Raw genomic sequence first — 19,436 nt, forward strand, 5'->3', positions numbered from 1 at the left:
GCAAAGCACTGTACTAAGCTCTTGGGAGAGTACAATATAACAATAAACAGACTCATTCCCTACCCACAACGGAACTTGATGACCTCTAAAGATCCCTTCTGGCTCAGGAATCTTCTGCCTGCAAATGGACACGGGACAGCTACTTAGTACAGCTGTAGCTGCTATTCTGAATAACAATAAAGCCATAATTCATAAAACCCGGAGACAAGTCATGCTCTAATTGTTGACACAGCCCCGGTTCTGAAAGTCCTATATGATGTTACATTAAATTCGCTGCTGGGAACTCATTTCCCTCTCCACCCCGTCTTCCTCTCACTCAGTCTACTTCCCAATCTGCCCTATTCATAGCACTTTTCCTTCCACTCCAGCCTCAGACCCTCTCTCACAGGAGTCCCCCTAAAGGAAAAAACAATGATAGGCCACCTTATTCAAGTTGCGGGGATAAATTAACCCACTCCTGGCTCCTGATGTTCCAGGGGATGGCCATGGGTGTCTGTGGAGCCAGGGTACTGAGGGGTAGATCGTAGGTAGGCAGACAGCAGTGAGGCCTCAGTACCAAAGAAAGCTCAGGGTTGGAGCCCAGGTGTCTGACCACTGGGAGAGGGGATCCAAGGAACAGGGTGAGAGGAGCTGATGAGGCCGGTGTGGAGGGGAAGAAATTGGGAGTCATAAAAGCACTAGGAATAACAAAGGGCAAGTGCTAAAAAGGAAGAGGGGAAGTGGGGAAGGATCTGCAGTGAACTTTTAATTCCTCAAAGTGTTCACTAACTACGACAGGAATAGGAAACTAACGTATTGTAGCTACGTATTTGGGAAAACAAATCCCAGAATAGAATGGTTCATTCATTCATTGTTATTGAGCATTTACTGTGTACAAAGCACTATGCAAGTGCTTCAGAAAATACAATTTAACAACGAGCAAACACATTACCTGCCCACAGCAGGCTTACAGTATAGAAGAGGAGACAGACATTAGTATAAATAAATAATGGATATATACACAAATGCTGTGGGGCTGACTGATTACATTTGGATCCTGGGGTATGGGTGTACTTGACTGAAAAGAGCAGGAAGTGACCAGTTGGGCTAGTGAGTCTAGGTCTTTGGGCCTTGCGGCGAACCAACCTGATGATGGGAGGCATAAAGGCCCTTTCTGTGGCTTCTGCCTGGCAGAGACCGGTTCCTCCGGCCTGGCCGGTAATGATTGGCCGGTACTGATTGGGTTTTCCCTCCAGGGCCCGGATTTTGGCTATGTGACCAGGGAACCAAAGGATGGCATTGTCTCCAGCCTGGACACCTTTGGCAACCTGGATGTGAGCCCCCCTGTAACCGTGCGGGAAAAGGAGTATCCCCTGGGGAGAATCATCTTTGGCAGCAACATCTTCTCCAGGTGGGGTGGTTGGAAGTTCCTTCCCCTTCCTCTTCCCCAAATCATTCAATCAATCAATCAATCAATCAATCATATTTATTGAGCACTTATGTGCAGAGCACTGTTCTAAATGTTTGGAAGACTACAGTATAATGAAGCTGTTAGACAATGTTCCCTGCATCAATCAGTAGTATTTAAGGAAAACTTCCTCTCTGACGACCACTATACTAAGTGCTTGGGAAAGCATTCATTCATTCAATCGTATTTATTGAGCACTTACTGTGTGCAGAGCACTGTACTAAGCACTTAAGTATAATATTTAGGAGACATGAGCCCTGCTCTCTAAGGGGACTGTAACAGGATAGACCCTAAATTAAATTGCACAGAGTGGGAAACTACAGAGTCTAAAGGTAATAATAATAGTGGCATTTGCTAAGCACTTACTATGTGCCAAACACTGTACTAAGCGCTGGGGTGGATACAAGCAAATCGGGTTGGACACAGTCCCTTTCCCATGTGGGGCTCGCAGTCTCAATCCCCATTTTACAGGCACAGAGACGTGAAGTGACTTGCCTAAGGTCACACAGCAGACATGTGGCAGAGACGGGAGTAGAACCCGTGACCTTCTGGCTCCCAAGCCCATGCTCTATCCACTCCACTATCTGTACCTAAGTGCTGTGGCGGGATGGGGAGCAGTGAGTACACCAGTGCTTAGGTGATTAGAAATTCCAGGATGAAAATGGGGTGGGAGATGAGAGAGAGAGAGATTAATCAGGGAAGCCTTCCTGAAGGAGATGTGACTTCTAAAGATGAGGAGAGTGGTGGTCTGCTGTATTGTTATTATTTGTAATATTGCTGTTATTACTTTATATTAGCTAAGTGTTTACTATGTGTCAAACACTGCTTTAAACATTGGGGTAGATACAAGTTAATCAGGTTGGACGCAGTCCCCATCTCCCATGGGGCTCACAGCCTAAATAGGTGGGAGAACAGGCATTGAATCCCCATTTTAGTCAGTCAGGCAATCGTAGTTACTGGGTGCTTATTGTATGCAGTGAACTATACTATGCTCTTAGGAAAGTAAAATACAACAGTAAACAGACACATTCCCTGCCCACAAAAAAATGAGCAAACTGAAGAACAGAGAAGTTAAGTGATTTGTCCAAAGTCACCCAGCAGACAAGTTGTGGAGCTGGGTTTAGAACTCAGGTCCTCTGATTCCCACTAGGCCATATTCATTCAGTCATTCAATCTTATTTATTGAGGGCTTACTGTGTGCAGAACACCTTACTAAGTGCTTCAAAGGGTACAATACAACAATAAACAGACACATTCCCTGCTCACAATAAGCCATGTATTTATCAAATACGATAATAATAATAATGATGATGATGATGATGATACTGCAGATACCACTCTCCCTATCTTCAGAGTCCATCTGAAATCACATCTCCCCCAGGAGCTTTCTCTGATTTCTCTATGTCTCTGTCTCTTTTTGTCTCTCTCATCCCTGCCCTATACCCCTCTTTCTAGCACTTCTAGCTCACCCAAGCACTTGACATGAGAGGGACAGAGTTCCAGTCATTCATTCATTAATTCATTCAATCGTATTTATTGAGCACTTACTGTGTGCAGAGCACTGTACAAAGCACTTGGAAAGTAAAATTTGGCAACAAATAGTCCCTTCCCAACAGCGGGCTCACAGTCTAGAGGGGGGAGACAGACAACAAAATAAAACAAGTGGACAGGTGTCAATACCATCAGAATAGATAAATAGAATTATAGATATAGATGTATATATATACATCATTAATAAAATGAATATGTACAAATATACACACGTGCTGTGGGGAGGGGAAGGGGGATGGACAGAGGGAGAGAGTGGGGGGGAGGGGAGGAGCAGAGGAAAAAGGGGGAGCTCAGCTTGGGAAGGCCTCCTGGAGAAGGTGAGCTCTCAATAGGGCTTTGAAGAGGGGAAGAGAGCTAGTTTGGCGGATGTGTGGAGGGAGGGCATTTCAGGCCAGGGGAAGGACGTGGGCCGGGGGTCGACAGTGGGACAGGCGAGAGTGAGGCACAGCGAGCAGGTTAGCGGCAGAGGAGAGGAGGGTGCAGGCTGGGTTGTAGGAGAGAAGGGAGGTGAGGTAAGAAGGGGCAAGGTGATGGACAGCTTTGAAGCCAATAGTGAGGAGTTTTTGCTTCATGTGAAGGTTGATAGGCAACCACTGGAGATTTTTGAAGAGAGGAAGGAGGGTCAGGAAGGAGGGTGGGAGCAAGAGGCCAAGAATGAGATGAGAACAAGGCATAGCAAATAGCAGCTGCTTCTTCCGATTCCTTGTGGAAGCTGTTCACAACCCACAGCACAGACCATTAAGAAGGACAATGGGATTGAGAGGTTGGTGATTTCAGAAGCTAAGTTTCAAATGCTAGCCTGGCCCCAAAATTCTCGTGGATCCAGATTTGTAACTTCTGCTTCAGTTTGACGTTCTGTATCTGGGGAAAACCATTTCCAGATCTGAGGGCTGCTTGGGATGGAGGGGGAGGAAGGGATTCGAGGTAGTCCAGTTCTAGCACCTCATGAGGGCTGCAGTATGCTGCCTGGACTTTTAAATCTCCACAAATGCAGTTTGTTGCCAGGAGACCCCCATTTCTTGGGTCGGGGGGAAGGGGGCATCCATACTAGCCTCGTGGGTTCTAATGGTGTTCCTGCTTGGGTATTTCCCTTTGCCAGACCAAAAGGCACGGAGCTGGTCAAAGTCCTCCGAAGTTTCCTCTATGCTCAGACAGTGCAGGCCCCTGTGGAACTCTTCTCCGACTGGCTGCTGGTTGGCCATGTGGATGAGTTTGTGAGCTTCGTCCCAACCCAGGACCGGAAGGTACACTTTCCCTGCCTTGGGGTGCGTGGAAGGGAAGGAAGCAGGAGTTGGTGACAATGAGGGTGGTGAGGGGCAACTTTTCAACCCAACCCACCCAGCCTTCCAGCTCAAGCCTAAATCCTTGACCTGTGTTGGATTAACAGAGCTGAAATCGGCTGACACAGCAAGGCAAGCGTGGGCCCTGCTCATCCCCCAGGAGTCAAGCACCATGAGAGGCACATGATATCAAAGGGTTACACCAGGGAAGCAGCCTAATGGGATGATATCGGGGGTGCCATTTTGAGGCAGAATATGGTTTTCACCCAGTGTGGGAAGAGCCTCGATGTAGTCCTGGGTAGCCGGGGCTCACCAGACTATGGAAAACTCTTGGCTTCTTTTCCTCTAGACAAATTTCCCTCTCTCAGTTACTGGGTTCCTTCTGGCAACAGACACTTGGGGCAGATCACGTGGATCAAAAAATGAGGCCTGGGGTCTGAAATCAGACTAAGGATTTTCCCACAACTCCTCACCCATCCTCAAAGATACCGAAGAGGCAGAGATGGAGTCAGGAGGGAGAGCGGCAGCCCTGACAGTGGAGGGCATCATTGTAAATGGTAACTAAGGGAGCTCTGAAACCTGGGTCCTTGCCATTTCCTGACTGGACTCCTGGGCCCAGCCATCATTCCTGGATGGAGTTCAAGGCACTGGTTTCTGGGTGTTAATTACGGTACTTGTTAAGCACTTACTATGTGCCAAGCACTGTTTTAAGTGCTGGGGTAGAGAAAACTTAATCAGGTTGGACACAGTCCCTATCCCAAGGTCCAACTGGGAGGGTGCAGGAGTTAATCCCCATTTTACAGATGAGGTAAATGAGGCACAGAGAAGTTAAGTGACTTGTCCAAGATCACACAGCAAACAGGTGGCAGATTTGGAATTAGAATTCAGGTCCTCTGAGTCCCAGGCCTGTGTTCTTCCCCCTAGGCCATGCAGCTTCTCCACATACTGAGCCCTGGGGAAGCCACAAAGCAATCACACTGAGGAACTTCTCACTGACCTAAGATTTTCCTGCCTCCAGGGTTTCCGGCTCCTCTTGGCCAGTCCCAGCTCCTGTTTCCAGCTCTTGCGGGAAAAGCAGAAAGAGGGATATGGCAGTGCCGTGCTGTTTGAAGGGATTAGCGAATATCTGCTCTCTATCATTGGTACATCCTCCTTTCTCTGATTCTTTCATTCCAGTAAAGCTAATTAAGGCTTTTTCTTTTTTTAATGGCATTTTAATGGTGTTGTTAAGCACTTGCTAAGTGCTAAGGTCTGGGGCAGATACAAGCTAATCAGGTTGGACACAGTCCATGTCTCACATGGGGTTCACAGTCTGAATCTCCATTTTACAGATGAGGTAACTGAAGCAGAGAAGTGAAGTGACTTTACCAAGGTCCCCCAGCAGACAGGTGGCGGAACCGGCAATAGAACCCAGGTCCTGCTGACTTCCAAGTCCGTGGTCTATCAGGCAATTCTGCTATCTGTCAGTGAAGTCTCTAGCTCAGAATTCAGGTGAAAGTGAATGACTTGTCCAGAGCTTCAATAGAAAAGAAAGCCCAGCAGCTGGGAGGGCAAAATATCCCCAGGTGATTTAGTGAATTTGGTCACTTGTCAGCGTAGAGGATTGAGTGGCATTAGATTGGGGCCTGGGTGGGCTGGATATATTCCAGTGAGGTAATATCCTCATGCTAGCCCCCCATTTAGGTGGGAGTTTACCCTGCAGAACAGTTCTTAGAGGCTCTACTCCACGCCCCTGACCCCGTGATCATCCTGTCCGAACCTAAGACCTGTCCCAGGGCCCACAGACCGTCAGCAGCTTGGCACATGGCCAGCGGTTTGGGCCTGACCTCTAGAGGTCTGATACGATGTGTCAGGGTTAGTCTGTGGATTCTGAGGCAAGAAAAATGAATCACTGTTTCAAACACATTGGTTTGAGGGGCCCCTGAGGCTCCTGGTCATTTCATTCATTCAGTCATATTTATTGAGTGCTTACTGTGTGCAGAACACTGAACATGCCCACGTCTCTCCCATCCTAAAAAAACCCTCTCTTGACCCCACCTCACCTTCTAGTTATCGCCCTATCTCCCTCCTACCGTTCCTTTCCAAACTCCTTGAACGAGTCGTCTACACATGCTGCCTTGAATTCCTCAATGCCAACTCTCTCCTCGACCCCCTCCAATCTGGCTTCCATCCCCTACATTACACGGAAACTGCCCTCTCAAAGGTCACCAATGACCTCCTGCTTGCCAAATCCAATGGCTCCTACTCTATCCTAATCCTCCTCGACCTTTCAGCTGCCTTCGACAATGTGGAGCACCCCCTTCTCCTCAACATGCTATCCAACCTTGGCTTCACAGACTCTGTCCTCTCCTGGTTCTCCTCTTATCTCTCCGGCCATTCATTCTCAGTCTCTTTTGCGGGCTCCTCCTCCCCCTCCCATCCCCTTACTGTAGGGGTTCCTCAAGGGTCAGTTCTTGGTCACCTTCTGTTCTCTATCAACACTCACTCCCTTGGTGAACTCATTCACTCCCATGGCTTCAACTATCATCTCTACGCTGATGACACCCAAATCTACACCTCTGCCCCTGCTCTATCTCCCTCCCTCCAGGCTTGTATCTTCTCCTGTCTTCAGGACATCTCCATCTGGATGTCTGCCCACCATCTAAACCTCAACATGTCCAGGACTGAACTCCTTATCTTCCCTCCCAAACCCTGCCCTCTCCCTGACTTTCCCATCACTATTGAAGGCACTACCATCCTTCCGGTCTCACAAGCCTGCAACCTTGGTGTCATAACCTCCCCAGCACATAGAACAGTGCCTTGCGCATAGTAAGCACTTAATAAATGCCATCGTTATTATTATTATTATCCTCGACTTTGCTCTCTCGTTCACCCCTCACATCCAATCCGTCACCAAAACCTGCCGGTCTCACATCTGCAGCATTGCCAAGATCCACCCTACCCTCTCCATCCAAACCGCTACCCTGATCATTCAATCTCTCATCCTATCCCGACTGGATTACTGCATCAGCCTCCTCTCTGATCTCCCATCCTCCTGTCTCTCCCCACTTCAGTCGATGCTTCACGCTGCTGCCCGGATCATCTTTGTGCAGAAATGCTCTGGGCATATTACTTCCCTCCTCAAAAATTTCCAGTGGCTACCAATCAACCTATGCATCAGGCAAAAACTCCTCACTCTCGGCTTCAGGGCTCTCTATCACCTTGCCCCCTCCTACCTCACCTCCCTTCTTTCCTTCTACAGCCCAGCCCGCACCCTCCACTCCTCTGCCAATAACCTCCTCACTGTGCCTCATTCTCGCCTGTCCCGCCGTCGACCCCCAGCCCACATCCTCCCCCTGGACTGGAATGCCCTCCCTCTGCACATCCGCCAAGCTAGCTCTCTTCCTCCCTTCAAAGCCCTACTGAGACCTCACCTCCTCTAGGAGGCCTTCGCAGACTGAGCCCCCTCCTTCCTCTCCCCCTCCTCCCCCTTCCCATCCCCCCACCTTACCTCCTTTCCCTCCCCACAGCACCTGTATATATGTATATATGTTTGTACATATTTATTACTCTATTTATTTATTTTACTTGTACATATTTATTCTATTTATTTTATTTTGTTAATATGTTTTGTTTTGTTGTCTGTCTCCCCCTTCTAGACTGTGAGCCTGCTGTTGGGTAGGGACCGTCTCTATATGTTGCCAACTTGTACTTCCCAAGCGCTTAGTACAGTGCTCTGCACACAGTAAGTGCTCAATAAATACCATTGAATGAATGAATGAATGAACACTGTACTAAGAGCTTGGGAAGTACAAGTCGGCAACATATAGAGATGGTCACTACCCAACAACGGGCTTACAGTCTAGAAGGGGAGACAGGCAACAAAACAAAACATGTAGACAGGAGTCAAAATCGTCAGAACAAATCGACTGTAATTATATAATTAAATGATAGGGCTGACTCAGCAGGCTTGGACCACTGGGAAAGACCTTTAAAAACACATATACCACAGTGAAGACACCACGGGCACCAATAAGACCCCACGGACACAACGCTGGCACCCTGGAAGCTTCGCCATCGAGACGGAGGTCAAGCCACCCACCTATGACTGTTTTGGCCTCTCTTCCTTCTGTAAGACAGGATCAAGGATGGAGGTTGCGTTAGATGCATGACTTGCAATCGAAGGGGATGGCAGGCATGTCTTCACCCTGTTTGGAAATTTCCCCTTATAACAGACCCCTCTGCAATTCAGGCTACAGCCATCCATTTTGCTCTCTCTGACTGATGGCTTTTAACTGGGTTCTGTCTTCCTAATTGAAGACCTGTCCCCAGCATCAAGCCATTTGTTTGATGATTGAAGCCCCTGGCCAGGGGCCTCATGACCTGCCCGCATCATGATGTCACTGGATGTCCTTGGGCAGATGATGTACACTCTCTGGTGCCAGCTCCGGACCAGACAGCGGACAGACCAGATGAATTGCCACCCTAGGAACAACTCTTCTGATGGGTTTTCTTTTTAGGACTTTTGACCTCTGAATTAAGAGTTTAGTTTCCAGTCCAAAGATTGGAGTTTGAGTTCCTGTACTGACCCCAACAGGCTGAGATGGATTCTGGAAGGCTCAAAGAAGCCTTCTCCAATCATCAGCACTTAGTACTGGCACATAGTAAGCACTTAACAAATACCACGATTATTATCCACTTAGCAGGGTCTGCAGGATAATTGAGCGGGTAATTCTGCTCAGCAAACCTATTTTCATTCCTGTTCTTGTTTGCTTTTCTTTCAGGAAAGGAAAAGATGACAATCGATGACATTCTGTCTGACAAAACCTTGAGCCAGCACAATGACTATGTGGAGGTATTCATTTATTCAATCTTATTTATTGAGCCCCTACTGAGTGCAGAGCCCTGTACTAAACAACTGGGAGAGTACAATATAACAAACAGACACATTCCCTGCCCACAATGAGCTTACAGTCTGAGGGGGGTGGGGGGAACAGCCATTAATATAAAAAAATAAATTACAGGTATAGTAGCATAGAACCCTGGGAAATCTCACAACACTGGATGAAGAATTAACACTACTACTGACTAGTTCTAACCAGAATTCTTTAATGGAAGGGCAAGGACCAAAACTGGCATCTTCCCCAATAATAGTAAATTGTGGTATTTGTTAAGCTCCAGGCACTGTGCTAAGCGCTGCGGTAGATACAATTATAATCATATCAGGTACAGTTGCTGTCCCACATGGGGCTCACAATCTAAGGGGGAGGAAGCACAGGTATTGAATCCCCATTTAACAGATGATGGAATGGAGACACAGAGAAATGAAGTGACTAGCCCAAGGTCAACCAGCTGGAAAGTGGTCTAGTGGTAAAATCAGGGACTTGGGAATCAGAGGACCTGGGTTCTAATTCTGGCTCTACCACTTCTCTGCTGTGTGGCCTTGAGCAAGTCTCTAACTTCACTATGCATCAGTTATCAAATCTGTAAAGTGAGAATTAAGTCTGTGAGCCCCAAGTGTGTCCAAACAGATTACTTTGTATATACCCAGTGCCTGATACATAGTAAGCAATTAACAAATGCCTTAAAAAAAAGTGGTGGAGCCTGGGTTAAAACCCAGGTTCCCTGATTCCCAGCTCTGTGCTCTTTCCATTAGGCCACACTACTTCTCACAAGGCAGCGGTAGCGAAGTCTTACAGGATAAATTTCCCGTGACTGCATGAGATGGAGAAACCCTGCTGAGTGAGAGGACATTAATTCAGTCATATTCATTAAGCGCTTACTGTGTGCAGAGCACTGTACTAAGCTCTTGGGGAAGTACAATACAATACAACAATAAACAGTGACATTTCTGACCACAGCAACCTGTGAGGACAGGGCTAGAAACCATTGGAAATCCTTAGTGCTTGAGGTGGACATGGCCCTTGCTCTCCCCTAAGGCCAATGATACCCTGCGGAGTTGCTGACATCACATTTTCCCCAACTCTGCTGACTCTTCTGCTGTGGGGAGTTTTGGATGAGCAAGTGCGAACAACACCCAGATAACACAACCGGTGTGGTGGCATCTGCTGCCAAGTGGTTTGCTCATTATTAACATTTATGAGAGCCCCTCGACCAGTTGGCTGAACCAGTCTGGACTTTTGGATGTTGAACTCTTATCCAACTTGCATTGGTTAACACCCACATTTAATAATAATAATAATAATAATAATGGCATTTATTCAGTGCTTACTATGTGCAAAGCACTGTTCTAAACACTGGGGAGGTTGCAAGATGATCAGATTATCCTACAAGGGGCTCACAGTCTTAATCCCCATTTTACAGATGAGGTAACTGAGGCATAGTGAAGTGACTTGCCCAAAGTCACACAGCTGACAAATGGCGGAGTCAGGATTTGAATCCATGACCACCGACTCCAAAGCCCATGCTCTTTCCACTGAGCCATGCTCCCTCCCCTATCTCATTCTGAACTGAGCTACAGAGGGAGCAGCAAAATATTCCAGGGTCTAAGTGGTACTCAGATCCCTGGAGGCAAAATTAAAATGCCAGGAAATGAAAGCAAGGTCTTACATAAAGATCCAAGGAAGAAAAATGGAAGGGAGGGAAAGAGGCAGAATCTCCTAGGAAAAACTGGGTCCTTTCCTCTGTAGTGATAGCAGTAGTATTTATTAAATGCTTACTGTGTGCAGAGCATTGTACTAAGCCATGGGAATTAGACACGGTCTCTGTCAGATAATTTTGTACAAGTTGGCTCTTAGAGAGGTTGTTTACTGTTTGCTTTTTACAACTGAAGATGGCTGTTTAAATTGTCTTTTCTCTCAGTTATGCCTCCAATAGTCACTCCTCTCTTTCTCTCTCTCTCTCTCTCTCCCTCTCCATAAATATATATATATATATATATATACATATATATATTATATATATATATTTATGGTATTTGTTTAGCACTTACCATGCTCCAGGCACTGTACTAAGTGCTGAGGTCGATACAAACTAATCAGGTTGGACACAGCCCCTGTCCTGCAAAGGACTCACAGTCTTAATCCCCATTTTACAGACGAGGTAACTGAGGTACAGAGAAGCTAAGTGTCTCTCTCCTCCTCTTCCTCCTCCTCCTCCTCCTCCTTCTTCTTCTCCTCCTCTCTTCCTCCCCAGAGCTGCATCAACTGGAACAGAGACGTCCTAAAATGGGAGCTGGGTCTAGATGAAGAAGATATCATTGATATCCCGCAGCTCTTCCAACTCCGGAAGGAACCGAGCTCAGAAGATTCGACCGAAGTTCCACCCAAAGCAGAAGCTCTCTTCCCAGACCTGGTGAGAAAGTGGCAGAGGGGAGGGGAGGATCATCTTGGATGTACAAGGCTCACTCTGTAAATTGTTTCTTGGCAAGCTCAGGTGTTTGCTATGATCTTTTGTGGAGGTTGGGCTTGTGATAGTGGTGCTGTGGTCATGAGAGACAAAGGAAAGTGCACTGGTTTGGAGTAGAGAGACATAAATACCTATCCCAGCCTTAACTCTACTTGCGTATTCTTGGGCAAGTCCTTTCTTTCCTCTATTTCTCAGTTGTGTCTTGAGACTGTGAATTAGGACAGCCCAAGAGACTCTACTTCATACCTGTTCTCTGCTACCCCTATTGCACATTTTTACGGTATTCGTTAAGTTATTATTAAGTACCAGCCACTATACTAAATGCTGGGGCAGGTACAAGGAAATCAGGTTGGACACAGTCCCTGTCCTGCATGAAGCTTGCAGTCTTCATCCCCATTTTACAGATGAGATTACTGAGGCCCAGAGAAGTGAAGTGACTTGTCCAAGGTCACACAGCAGACAAGTGGCAGAACTGGGATTAGAATCCAAGTCCTCAGACTCCCAGGCCTCTTTCCTCTAGGCCATGCTGCTTCTGCATTTAATACAGCGGATCTCTCCTTCCTCCTTGGAAAACTAGCGGGACACTGTTTTTCCAACAGAGCACTAATCTGGTTCTCCTCCTGCCTCTCTGACCACTCTTTCTCAGTTCCGTCAAATGACTCAATCAATCAATCAATCAATCAATCATATTTATTGAGCGCTTACTGTGTGCAGAGCACTGTACTAAGCGCTTGGGAAGTACAAGTTGGCAACATATAGAGACAGTCCCTACCCAACAGTGGGCTCACAGTCTAAAAGGGGGAGACAGAGAACAAAACCAAACATACTAACAAAATAAAATAAATAGAATAGAATAGTTCCTGAGACTTCCTCCAGAAACAGTCCTGAACAATTTTGTATTCAAAGAAAAGAGAAGCAGTGTGGCCTAGGGGAAAGAGCATGGGGCTGGGAGTCAGAGGACCTGGGTTCTAATCCCAGCTCGGCCACATGTCTGGCTGTGTGATCTTGGGCAAGTCATTTCACTTCTCTGTGCCTCCATTTAATCATCTTGATATTTCCCTGAGATAAACAGTCTGCATGGCTTTCTTCAAATGAGGCTCAATATTTCTCCAGAGTTTGCGTGTATCTCGCTCACTTGCTTCTCCTCTGACCACAGGTTCACAATATTTAGAAAAATTAAGGGCTGCCAGATGCCTGAGCTCTTTTAGGTCACGACAAACAGTGTAGAAAACACCAAGAAGACTCCCAAACTGCTCTCCTCTTCTGATTTTGTGGAACCTGTGAGCTCTGTTCTGGATCCTCTAACTATTCTCATTCTACATCCACCCCTCTACAATCCTGCATCTCCTCTTGCCTCCAGGACATTTCCACTTGGATGTCTTGCTGACACCACAAGTCATTAAGTTTAAAACAGAACTTGTCATCTTTCTCCCTAAACCCCAAACTTCCCGTACTTGTGAAGCAGAGCACAGATCTGGGAGTCAGAAAGACCTGGGAGCCAGAGGGACCTGGGTTCTAATCTCAGCTCTGTCACTTGGTAAGTCACTTCACTTCTCTGGGCCTCAGTTACCTCAGCTGTGAAATGGGGATTAAGATCCCTACCATCAAGGATTTTTACAATCTAATAGTGATTTTGCACAGCTCTTTACAATCTAATAGTGATTTTGCACAGGGCTCACTCGCATTTCTTGTCTCATTTTTGCCCTCCCAACAACCCTATGGGATAGGTAGAAAGGCAGATACTATTATCACCATTTTGTAGAAAAGGAAACTGAGGAACAGAAAGGTTAAGCTATTTGCCCACAGTCACATGGCCAGTGGAGGGTTTATATTTGAACTTGGGTCCTCTGACTTCCAGATTGGCACTCTTCAACTACATGTTTACGAGCTCTGCTCATATCATTGCTAGACTACTGGATTAGCCTCCTTTCTAGTCTCCCAGCCTCCAGCCTCTCCCCATGACAATCCATTTTATATGCTAATGCATGGATCATCTTCCTGAAGCTTCATTAAGCCCACAGCTTTCCTCTGCTCTCCTCAAAACCCTCCACCAAGCACCTTCAAAGCCCTAGCCCTTCTAAAAGCCTCCTCCGTTATGAGAACTTCCCACTAATCATTCAGCTGGGCACGTCACTTCTCTGTGCCTCAGTTACCTCATCTGTGAATGAGGATTGAGACCATGAGCCCTGCGTGAGACAGGGACTGTGTCCAACCCAATTTGCTTGTCTACCTGTCTACTTGTTTTGTTTGGTTGTCTGTCTCCCCCTCTAGACTGTGAGTCTGTTGTTGGATAGGGACTGTATATGTTGCCGATTTGTACTTCCCAAGTGCTTAGTACAGTGCTCTGCACACAGTAAGCGCTCAGTAAATATGATTGAATGAATGAATGAATATTTATTGAGTGCTTACTGTGTGCAGAGTACTGTACTAAGCGTTTAGGTGACTACAGTATAAAAATGAAAAGACAAATTCCCTATCCGCAAAGAGCTTACAGTTTAGAGGGGGAGACAGACATTAAAATAAATAACATATATGTACCTAAGTGCTGTGGGACTGGGAGAGGGATAAATAAAAGGAGCAAATCAGGATGATGCAGAAGGGAGTCGGAGAAGGGGAAAGAAGGGCTTAGTCAGGGAAGGTCTCTTGGAGAAAATGTGACTTCAATAAGGCTTTGAAGGTGGGGACAGTAATTGCCCGTCAAATTTGAGGAGGGTGGCCAAAGGCAGGACGTGGGTGAGGGGTCAGTGGCAAGATAGACAAGATAGAGTTACATAATCCCCACCTCGGTGTTCACTTCATCCTATCAGCCACCATTAGCACTCAATATATCCGTTGATTCAGTTTTAGTCCTCTAGACAGTAAACTCCTTATGGGCAGGGAAAGTGTCTATTATATTGTTATGTCATACTCTCCTGAGCTCTTAGTACTATGCTGTGCACCTAGTAAGCACTCTATAAATATCACTGACTGATTGCTTCTCTTCTTTTCATCACTTCGGCCTATGCTTTTACTCTTATTTTCTATTGCTTGTGTACTATTTGTGTCTGCTTGTGTCCTCCCCTCTCCACAGATTGTAATCTCCTTGAAGGCAGGGACTAGACCACCTACTTTCACTGTATGTTCCCAAGAGGCTAGTACAGTTCTCTGTTCATAGTAGGCTCAACAGATCCTCCTGGAGATGATGATGAGGGTGATAGGTGCTGCAGAAGTTCCTGAGAGACCAGGAAGCAGCACCTGATCACCTCCCATAAAATGCCATTTCAAGGTCATTTCCTTACGGTCTCATTTCCTCATAGTTGCTGTAGCGGTGGTATTGGTTGAATACCCACTGGGTGCAATATATTGCACTAAGTGCTCAGGAAATACAAAACAGAAGTGGCATGTTCCCCACTCACTCAGAATTTGTGCTCTAAAGGGGAAGACAAAAAAGGACTTACAAATAAGGTAATAGAAATAAAGCATTGAATAAGCATATATACCAGCATTATGGCCTAATTGACAAAGCCCAGGCCTGGGAGTTAGAAGTATCTGGATTCTAATCCTGGCTCTGCCACTAGCCTGCTATGTGACCTTGGGCAAGTTACTTCACTTCTCTAAGTCTTGGTTACCTCGTCTGTAAAAAGGGGATTAAGACTGTGAGCCTAATGTGGGACAGGGTCTGTGTCCAACCCAATTTGCTTGTAAATAAAGATAGGAAGTGCTTAACAAATATCATAATTATTATTATTATTGTGCTAAAGTGCCAGGGATGGGAATAAATAAATACACAGGATGTAGAGATGGCTGGGGGCTTGAGAATAATAATAATAATAATAATGTCATTTGTTAAGCGCTTACTATGTGCACTGTTCTAAGCACCGGGGAGGATACAAGGTGATCAGGTTGTCCCACGAGGGGCTCACGGTCTTCATCCCCATTTTACAGATGAGGTAACTGAGGCACAGAGAAGATAAGTGACTTGCCCAAAGTCACACAGCTGACTTGGGTTGCAGTGGATGAATCTGGAAAGGCTTTTTGGAGCAGGTGGGATTTCAGGAGGACTTTGAAGACGGAGAGGGCTGAAGATGACCAGTTTGGATTGGGGAGAGAGATTGAGGTCAGACACAGTCCCTGTCCCACATAGGGCTCACAGTCTCAACTCCCATTTTACAGATGAGGTAACGGAGGCACAGAGAAATGAAGTGACTTGCCCGAGGTCACACAGCAGACAGGTGGCAGAGCTGGAATTAAGTGACCCATCAAAGGTCACACAGCAGACAAGTGTTAGAGCCGGGATAGAACCCAGGTCCTCTGACACCCAGACCTGGGCTCTTTCAATGAGGTCACACTGCTTCTCTACTACAGGGGCCTACAGTGAGTGACTGAAGACCCAAACATTACTCCCCTGACATAAAAGTGCTGACTTCCCATTAAAGAGAGCATGTCTTTTTTTCATTATTAAAAAAGGCCTGGAGAGCATGTTTTCACTTTATTTTCAAGCCAACCTGGCGAATCATTCCATTAGATTGTAAGCCAAGCCACGAGGGACCTTTCTTTCTTCTCTGCTATTTTCCTCCGTGCACCACGTTCACCAAGCATCAGATAGCCCTCGGTACAGTCTTGTCTCATCTTATGCTGTCGAATCGCCTCCGACCCATAGCTACTCCAGGGACACAGCTCTTCCAAAATGCCCCACCTCCATCTGCAATTGTTCTGATAGTGTATCCATAGGGTACAAGCGCTTAGTACAGTGCTCTGCACACAGTAAGCGCTCAATAAATACGATTGATGATGATGATAGGGTTTTCTTGGTAAAAATATGGAAGGGTTTACCGTTGCCTTCTTCCACGCAGTCAACTTGAGTCTCTGCCCCCGATTCTTTCCCACGCTGCTGCTCCCCAGCACAGGTGAGTTTTGACTTGTAGCAGATTGCTTTCCACTTGTTAGCCACTATCCAAGCTAGAAATGGAACGGGTATGACTCTGCTTGACTTTCCTTCCTGTAGACGAGGCTAGAGAAGCAGCGTGGCTCACTGGAAAGAGCCCGGGCTTTGGAGTTAGAGGTCATGGGTTCGAATCCCAGCTCTGCCACTTGTCAGCTGTGTGACTTTGGGCAAGTCACTTAACTTCTCTGTGCCTCAGTTAACCTCATCTGTAAAATGGGGATTAAGACTGTGAGCCCCACGTGGGACAACCTGATCACCTTGTAACCTCACCAGTGCTTAGAACAGTGCTTTGCACATAGTAAGCGCTTAATAAATGCTATCATTATTATTATTAGTAGTAGTAGTAGTAGTACTAGTAGTAGTAGTAGTAGTAGTAGTAGTAGAGTACTGGAAACTCTCCAGGTTCAATGCTGAGAGGTTAGGGTACAGTCTACTGAGGATGAATTTATCCACCCTGGAATTAAGGAACTAGGTTTGGAAATAAGGCACATTTATCTCCATGGCTGGATTGGACTCTCATCTGTACTGTACTGGACTTTACTGTATTCTGAGAAGCAGCGTGGCTCAGTGGAAAGAGCATGGGCTCGGGAGTCATGGGTTCTAATTCCGGCTCCCCCATATGTCTGCTGTGTGACCTTGGGCAAGTCACTTAACTTCTCTGAGCCTCAGTTACCTCATCTGTAAAATGGGGATTAAGACTGTGAGCCCCACGTGAGATGTGATCACCTTGTATCCCCCAGTGCTTAGAACAGTGCTTTGCGCATAGTAAGCACTTAACAAATGCCATCATCATCATCATCATCATTATTATTATTATTATTATTATTATTCTCTCAAGCACTTAGAAGCAGCTGGGAAGCAGCGTGGCCTAGAGGAAAGCCCACAGGCCTGGGAGTCAGAGGCCCTGGGTTCTAATCCTGGATCTGCTTCTTGTCTGCTTGGGCAAGCCACTTCACTTCTTTGAGCCTCAGTTTCCTCATCTGTAAAACTGGGATGCAATTCCTGTTCTCCCTCCTACTTAAATTATGAGCCCCATGTGGGACAGGAGCTCTGTCCAGTGTGATATATCTTGTATCTCTCCCAGTGCTTAGTAGAGTGCTTGGCACAGAGTAAGCTCTTATACCCTGCAGTCTCATTTTGTGCGCCTCAACACCCAGGCCCCAGGTCTCTGCAATGCTGCTTTGTCTGTGCCCTTGAATTTGTACCCTTTGGGGACTTGGTATTCACCCTCCTCTCAGCCCCACAGCATTTACATAGGGAATGTAAGAAGCAGCATGGCCTAGATGAAAGAGTATGGGTCTGGGATTGAGAGGACCTGGGTTCTAACCCCAGCTCTGCCAATTACTTGCTATGTGACGTTGGCAAATCACTTAACTTCACTGTGCCTCAGTTCTCCTATTCTCTCTCCTTTGTAGACTGTGGGATAGGGACTGATTCCAACCTAATTAATTTGTATTTATCCCAGCATTGGGAAAAGTGTTTGACACATAGTAAGCACTTAATGGATACCTTAAAAGAACATGTCTACCAATTCTATTGTATTGTGCCCTCTCAAGTGCTTAGTACGGTGCTCTGCACACAGTAAATGCTCAATAAATACCACTGATTGATTGTCTACTAATAGAGAATCCTTGCCCCGTTGACTTTAGGGAGCAGCAGGGGCATGAACTCAAACGGTGGCTCTTGGGTTCTTCTGTCTGGCTCTTCCCTTGCTGCAGGTGAACATGGTGGTCCTGGGGAAATACCTGGGGATCCCCAAGCCCTTTGGGCCCATCATCAACGGTCTCTGCTGCCTGGAAGAGAAGGTCCGATCCCTGCTGGAGCCGCTGGGACTCGACTGCACCTTCATCGACGACTTCTCCACCTACCACATGGAGAATGGAGAAGTCCACTGCGGCACAAATGTCCGCCGGAAGCCTTTCTCCTTCAAGTGGTGGAACATGGTCCCCTGAGCCAGCCCCCTCCCCTGGGCAAGATGCAGCAGCCCCATCTGGAGCAAGGCAAATGAGAGAGGTGGCAGCTGGGTTTCAGCTTTGGCAGCTTCGCTTTCCCCCTGCCCGTCCCGGCTAACAGCTCACCTCTTCCTTTAAGCCCCGGGCCTCAGGCCATGGAGGCAACCACGGCGACTTCAAGCGGAAAACCGGTCAGCGTGAGGAGCCCACGGACCACTCTCGGTGTCGCTGAGCAGCCAGGCTAGTTTTCACAATCGCTAATAAAGCTTGATTAGAGCGTACATGAAGCACACTGGTGGAGGTTCTTTGTTTGAGGCTGCAGGGGTGGGAGCCAAACAGGTGCATGAAGCCTAAGGCCTGGGCCTGGCCCGGAGCACTCCGACTCTCCCTGTGCTGGCGGCGACGGAGCCCTACAGCCCACGCCATGGCCTTGAAGGAGAAGTTCCAGGACCTGGGAGCAAGGGGCACAGGGGGAGAGTGGGTGGGAAGGGAGAGAGTGGAGCCGGGAGCTGAAATGTCTCCATGAACAAACCCCGACTCTCCTCCCCTTCTTGTCATTCCCTCCCATCGCGATCAGTTTGTTGGAAGAGCCAGTTCCGGTCTCTACCATTCCCTCCTTGGTCCTCAAATCCTCCCAACCCTCTGATCCTCTCCTAGGTTTGAGGTGGGACATGCACCATTCCCAGCTCGCCCTCTGTAAAAGGTTTTCAGAGAGATACTCCAAAGTTAGAGCAACCACACAGAGCTGACAACCGGTAGGTACTTTGTTGATTCATTCAAGAGTAGGAAGATTAGATGCTCATGGTCCAAACAGCAGAGGGAAATCCAAAAAGGTTCTGCAAAGCAGCTGCGGAGTGGGGGAGAATTTGGTCCGAAAAGTCCAGTGGTGGCAAGGGGTAAGAAGCACGTTTTTAAAAGCCATAACAGTTTTCTCT

General features: G+C 47.0%; 1 protein-coding gene across 1 annotated transcript in view; it reads left to right on the forward strand.

Moving 5' to 3' along the window:
• The window catches only part of LOC119928372 (protein-arginine deiminase type-4-like), a 40,426-nt gene extending 21,691 nt beyond the window's left edge, over positions 1 to 18,735 (forward strand). Inside the window, exons 11-16 of the mRNA XM_038746564.1 lie at positions 1,236 to 1,390; positions 4,098 to 4,242; positions 5,297 to 5,420; positions 9,042 to 9,112; positions 11,413 to 11,571; positions 18,268 to 18,735. Coding sequence (XP_038602492.1) covers positions 1,236 to 1,390; positions 4,098 to 4,242; positions 5,297 to 5,420; positions 9,042 to 9,112; positions 11,413 to 11,571; positions 18,268 to 18,501 — 888 coding nt within the window. The 3' untranslated portion in view covers positions 18,502 to 18,735. The remainder of the gene's footprint in view (positions 1 to 1,235; positions 1,391 to 4,097; positions 4,243 to 5,296; positions 5,421 to 9,041; positions 9,113 to 11,412; positions 11,572 to 18,267) is intronic.
• Positions 18,736 to 19,436: the final 701 nt, after the last annotated feature.

Source organism: Tachyglossus aculeatus, chromosome 5 (assembly GCF_015852505.1).
Source record: "Tachyglossus aculeatus isolate mTacAcu1 chromosome 5, mTacAcu1.pri, whole genome shotgun sequence".
Lineage (NCBI taxonomy): Eukaryota > Metazoa > Chordata > Mammalia > Monotremata > Tachyglossidae > Tachyglossus > Tachyglossus aculeatus.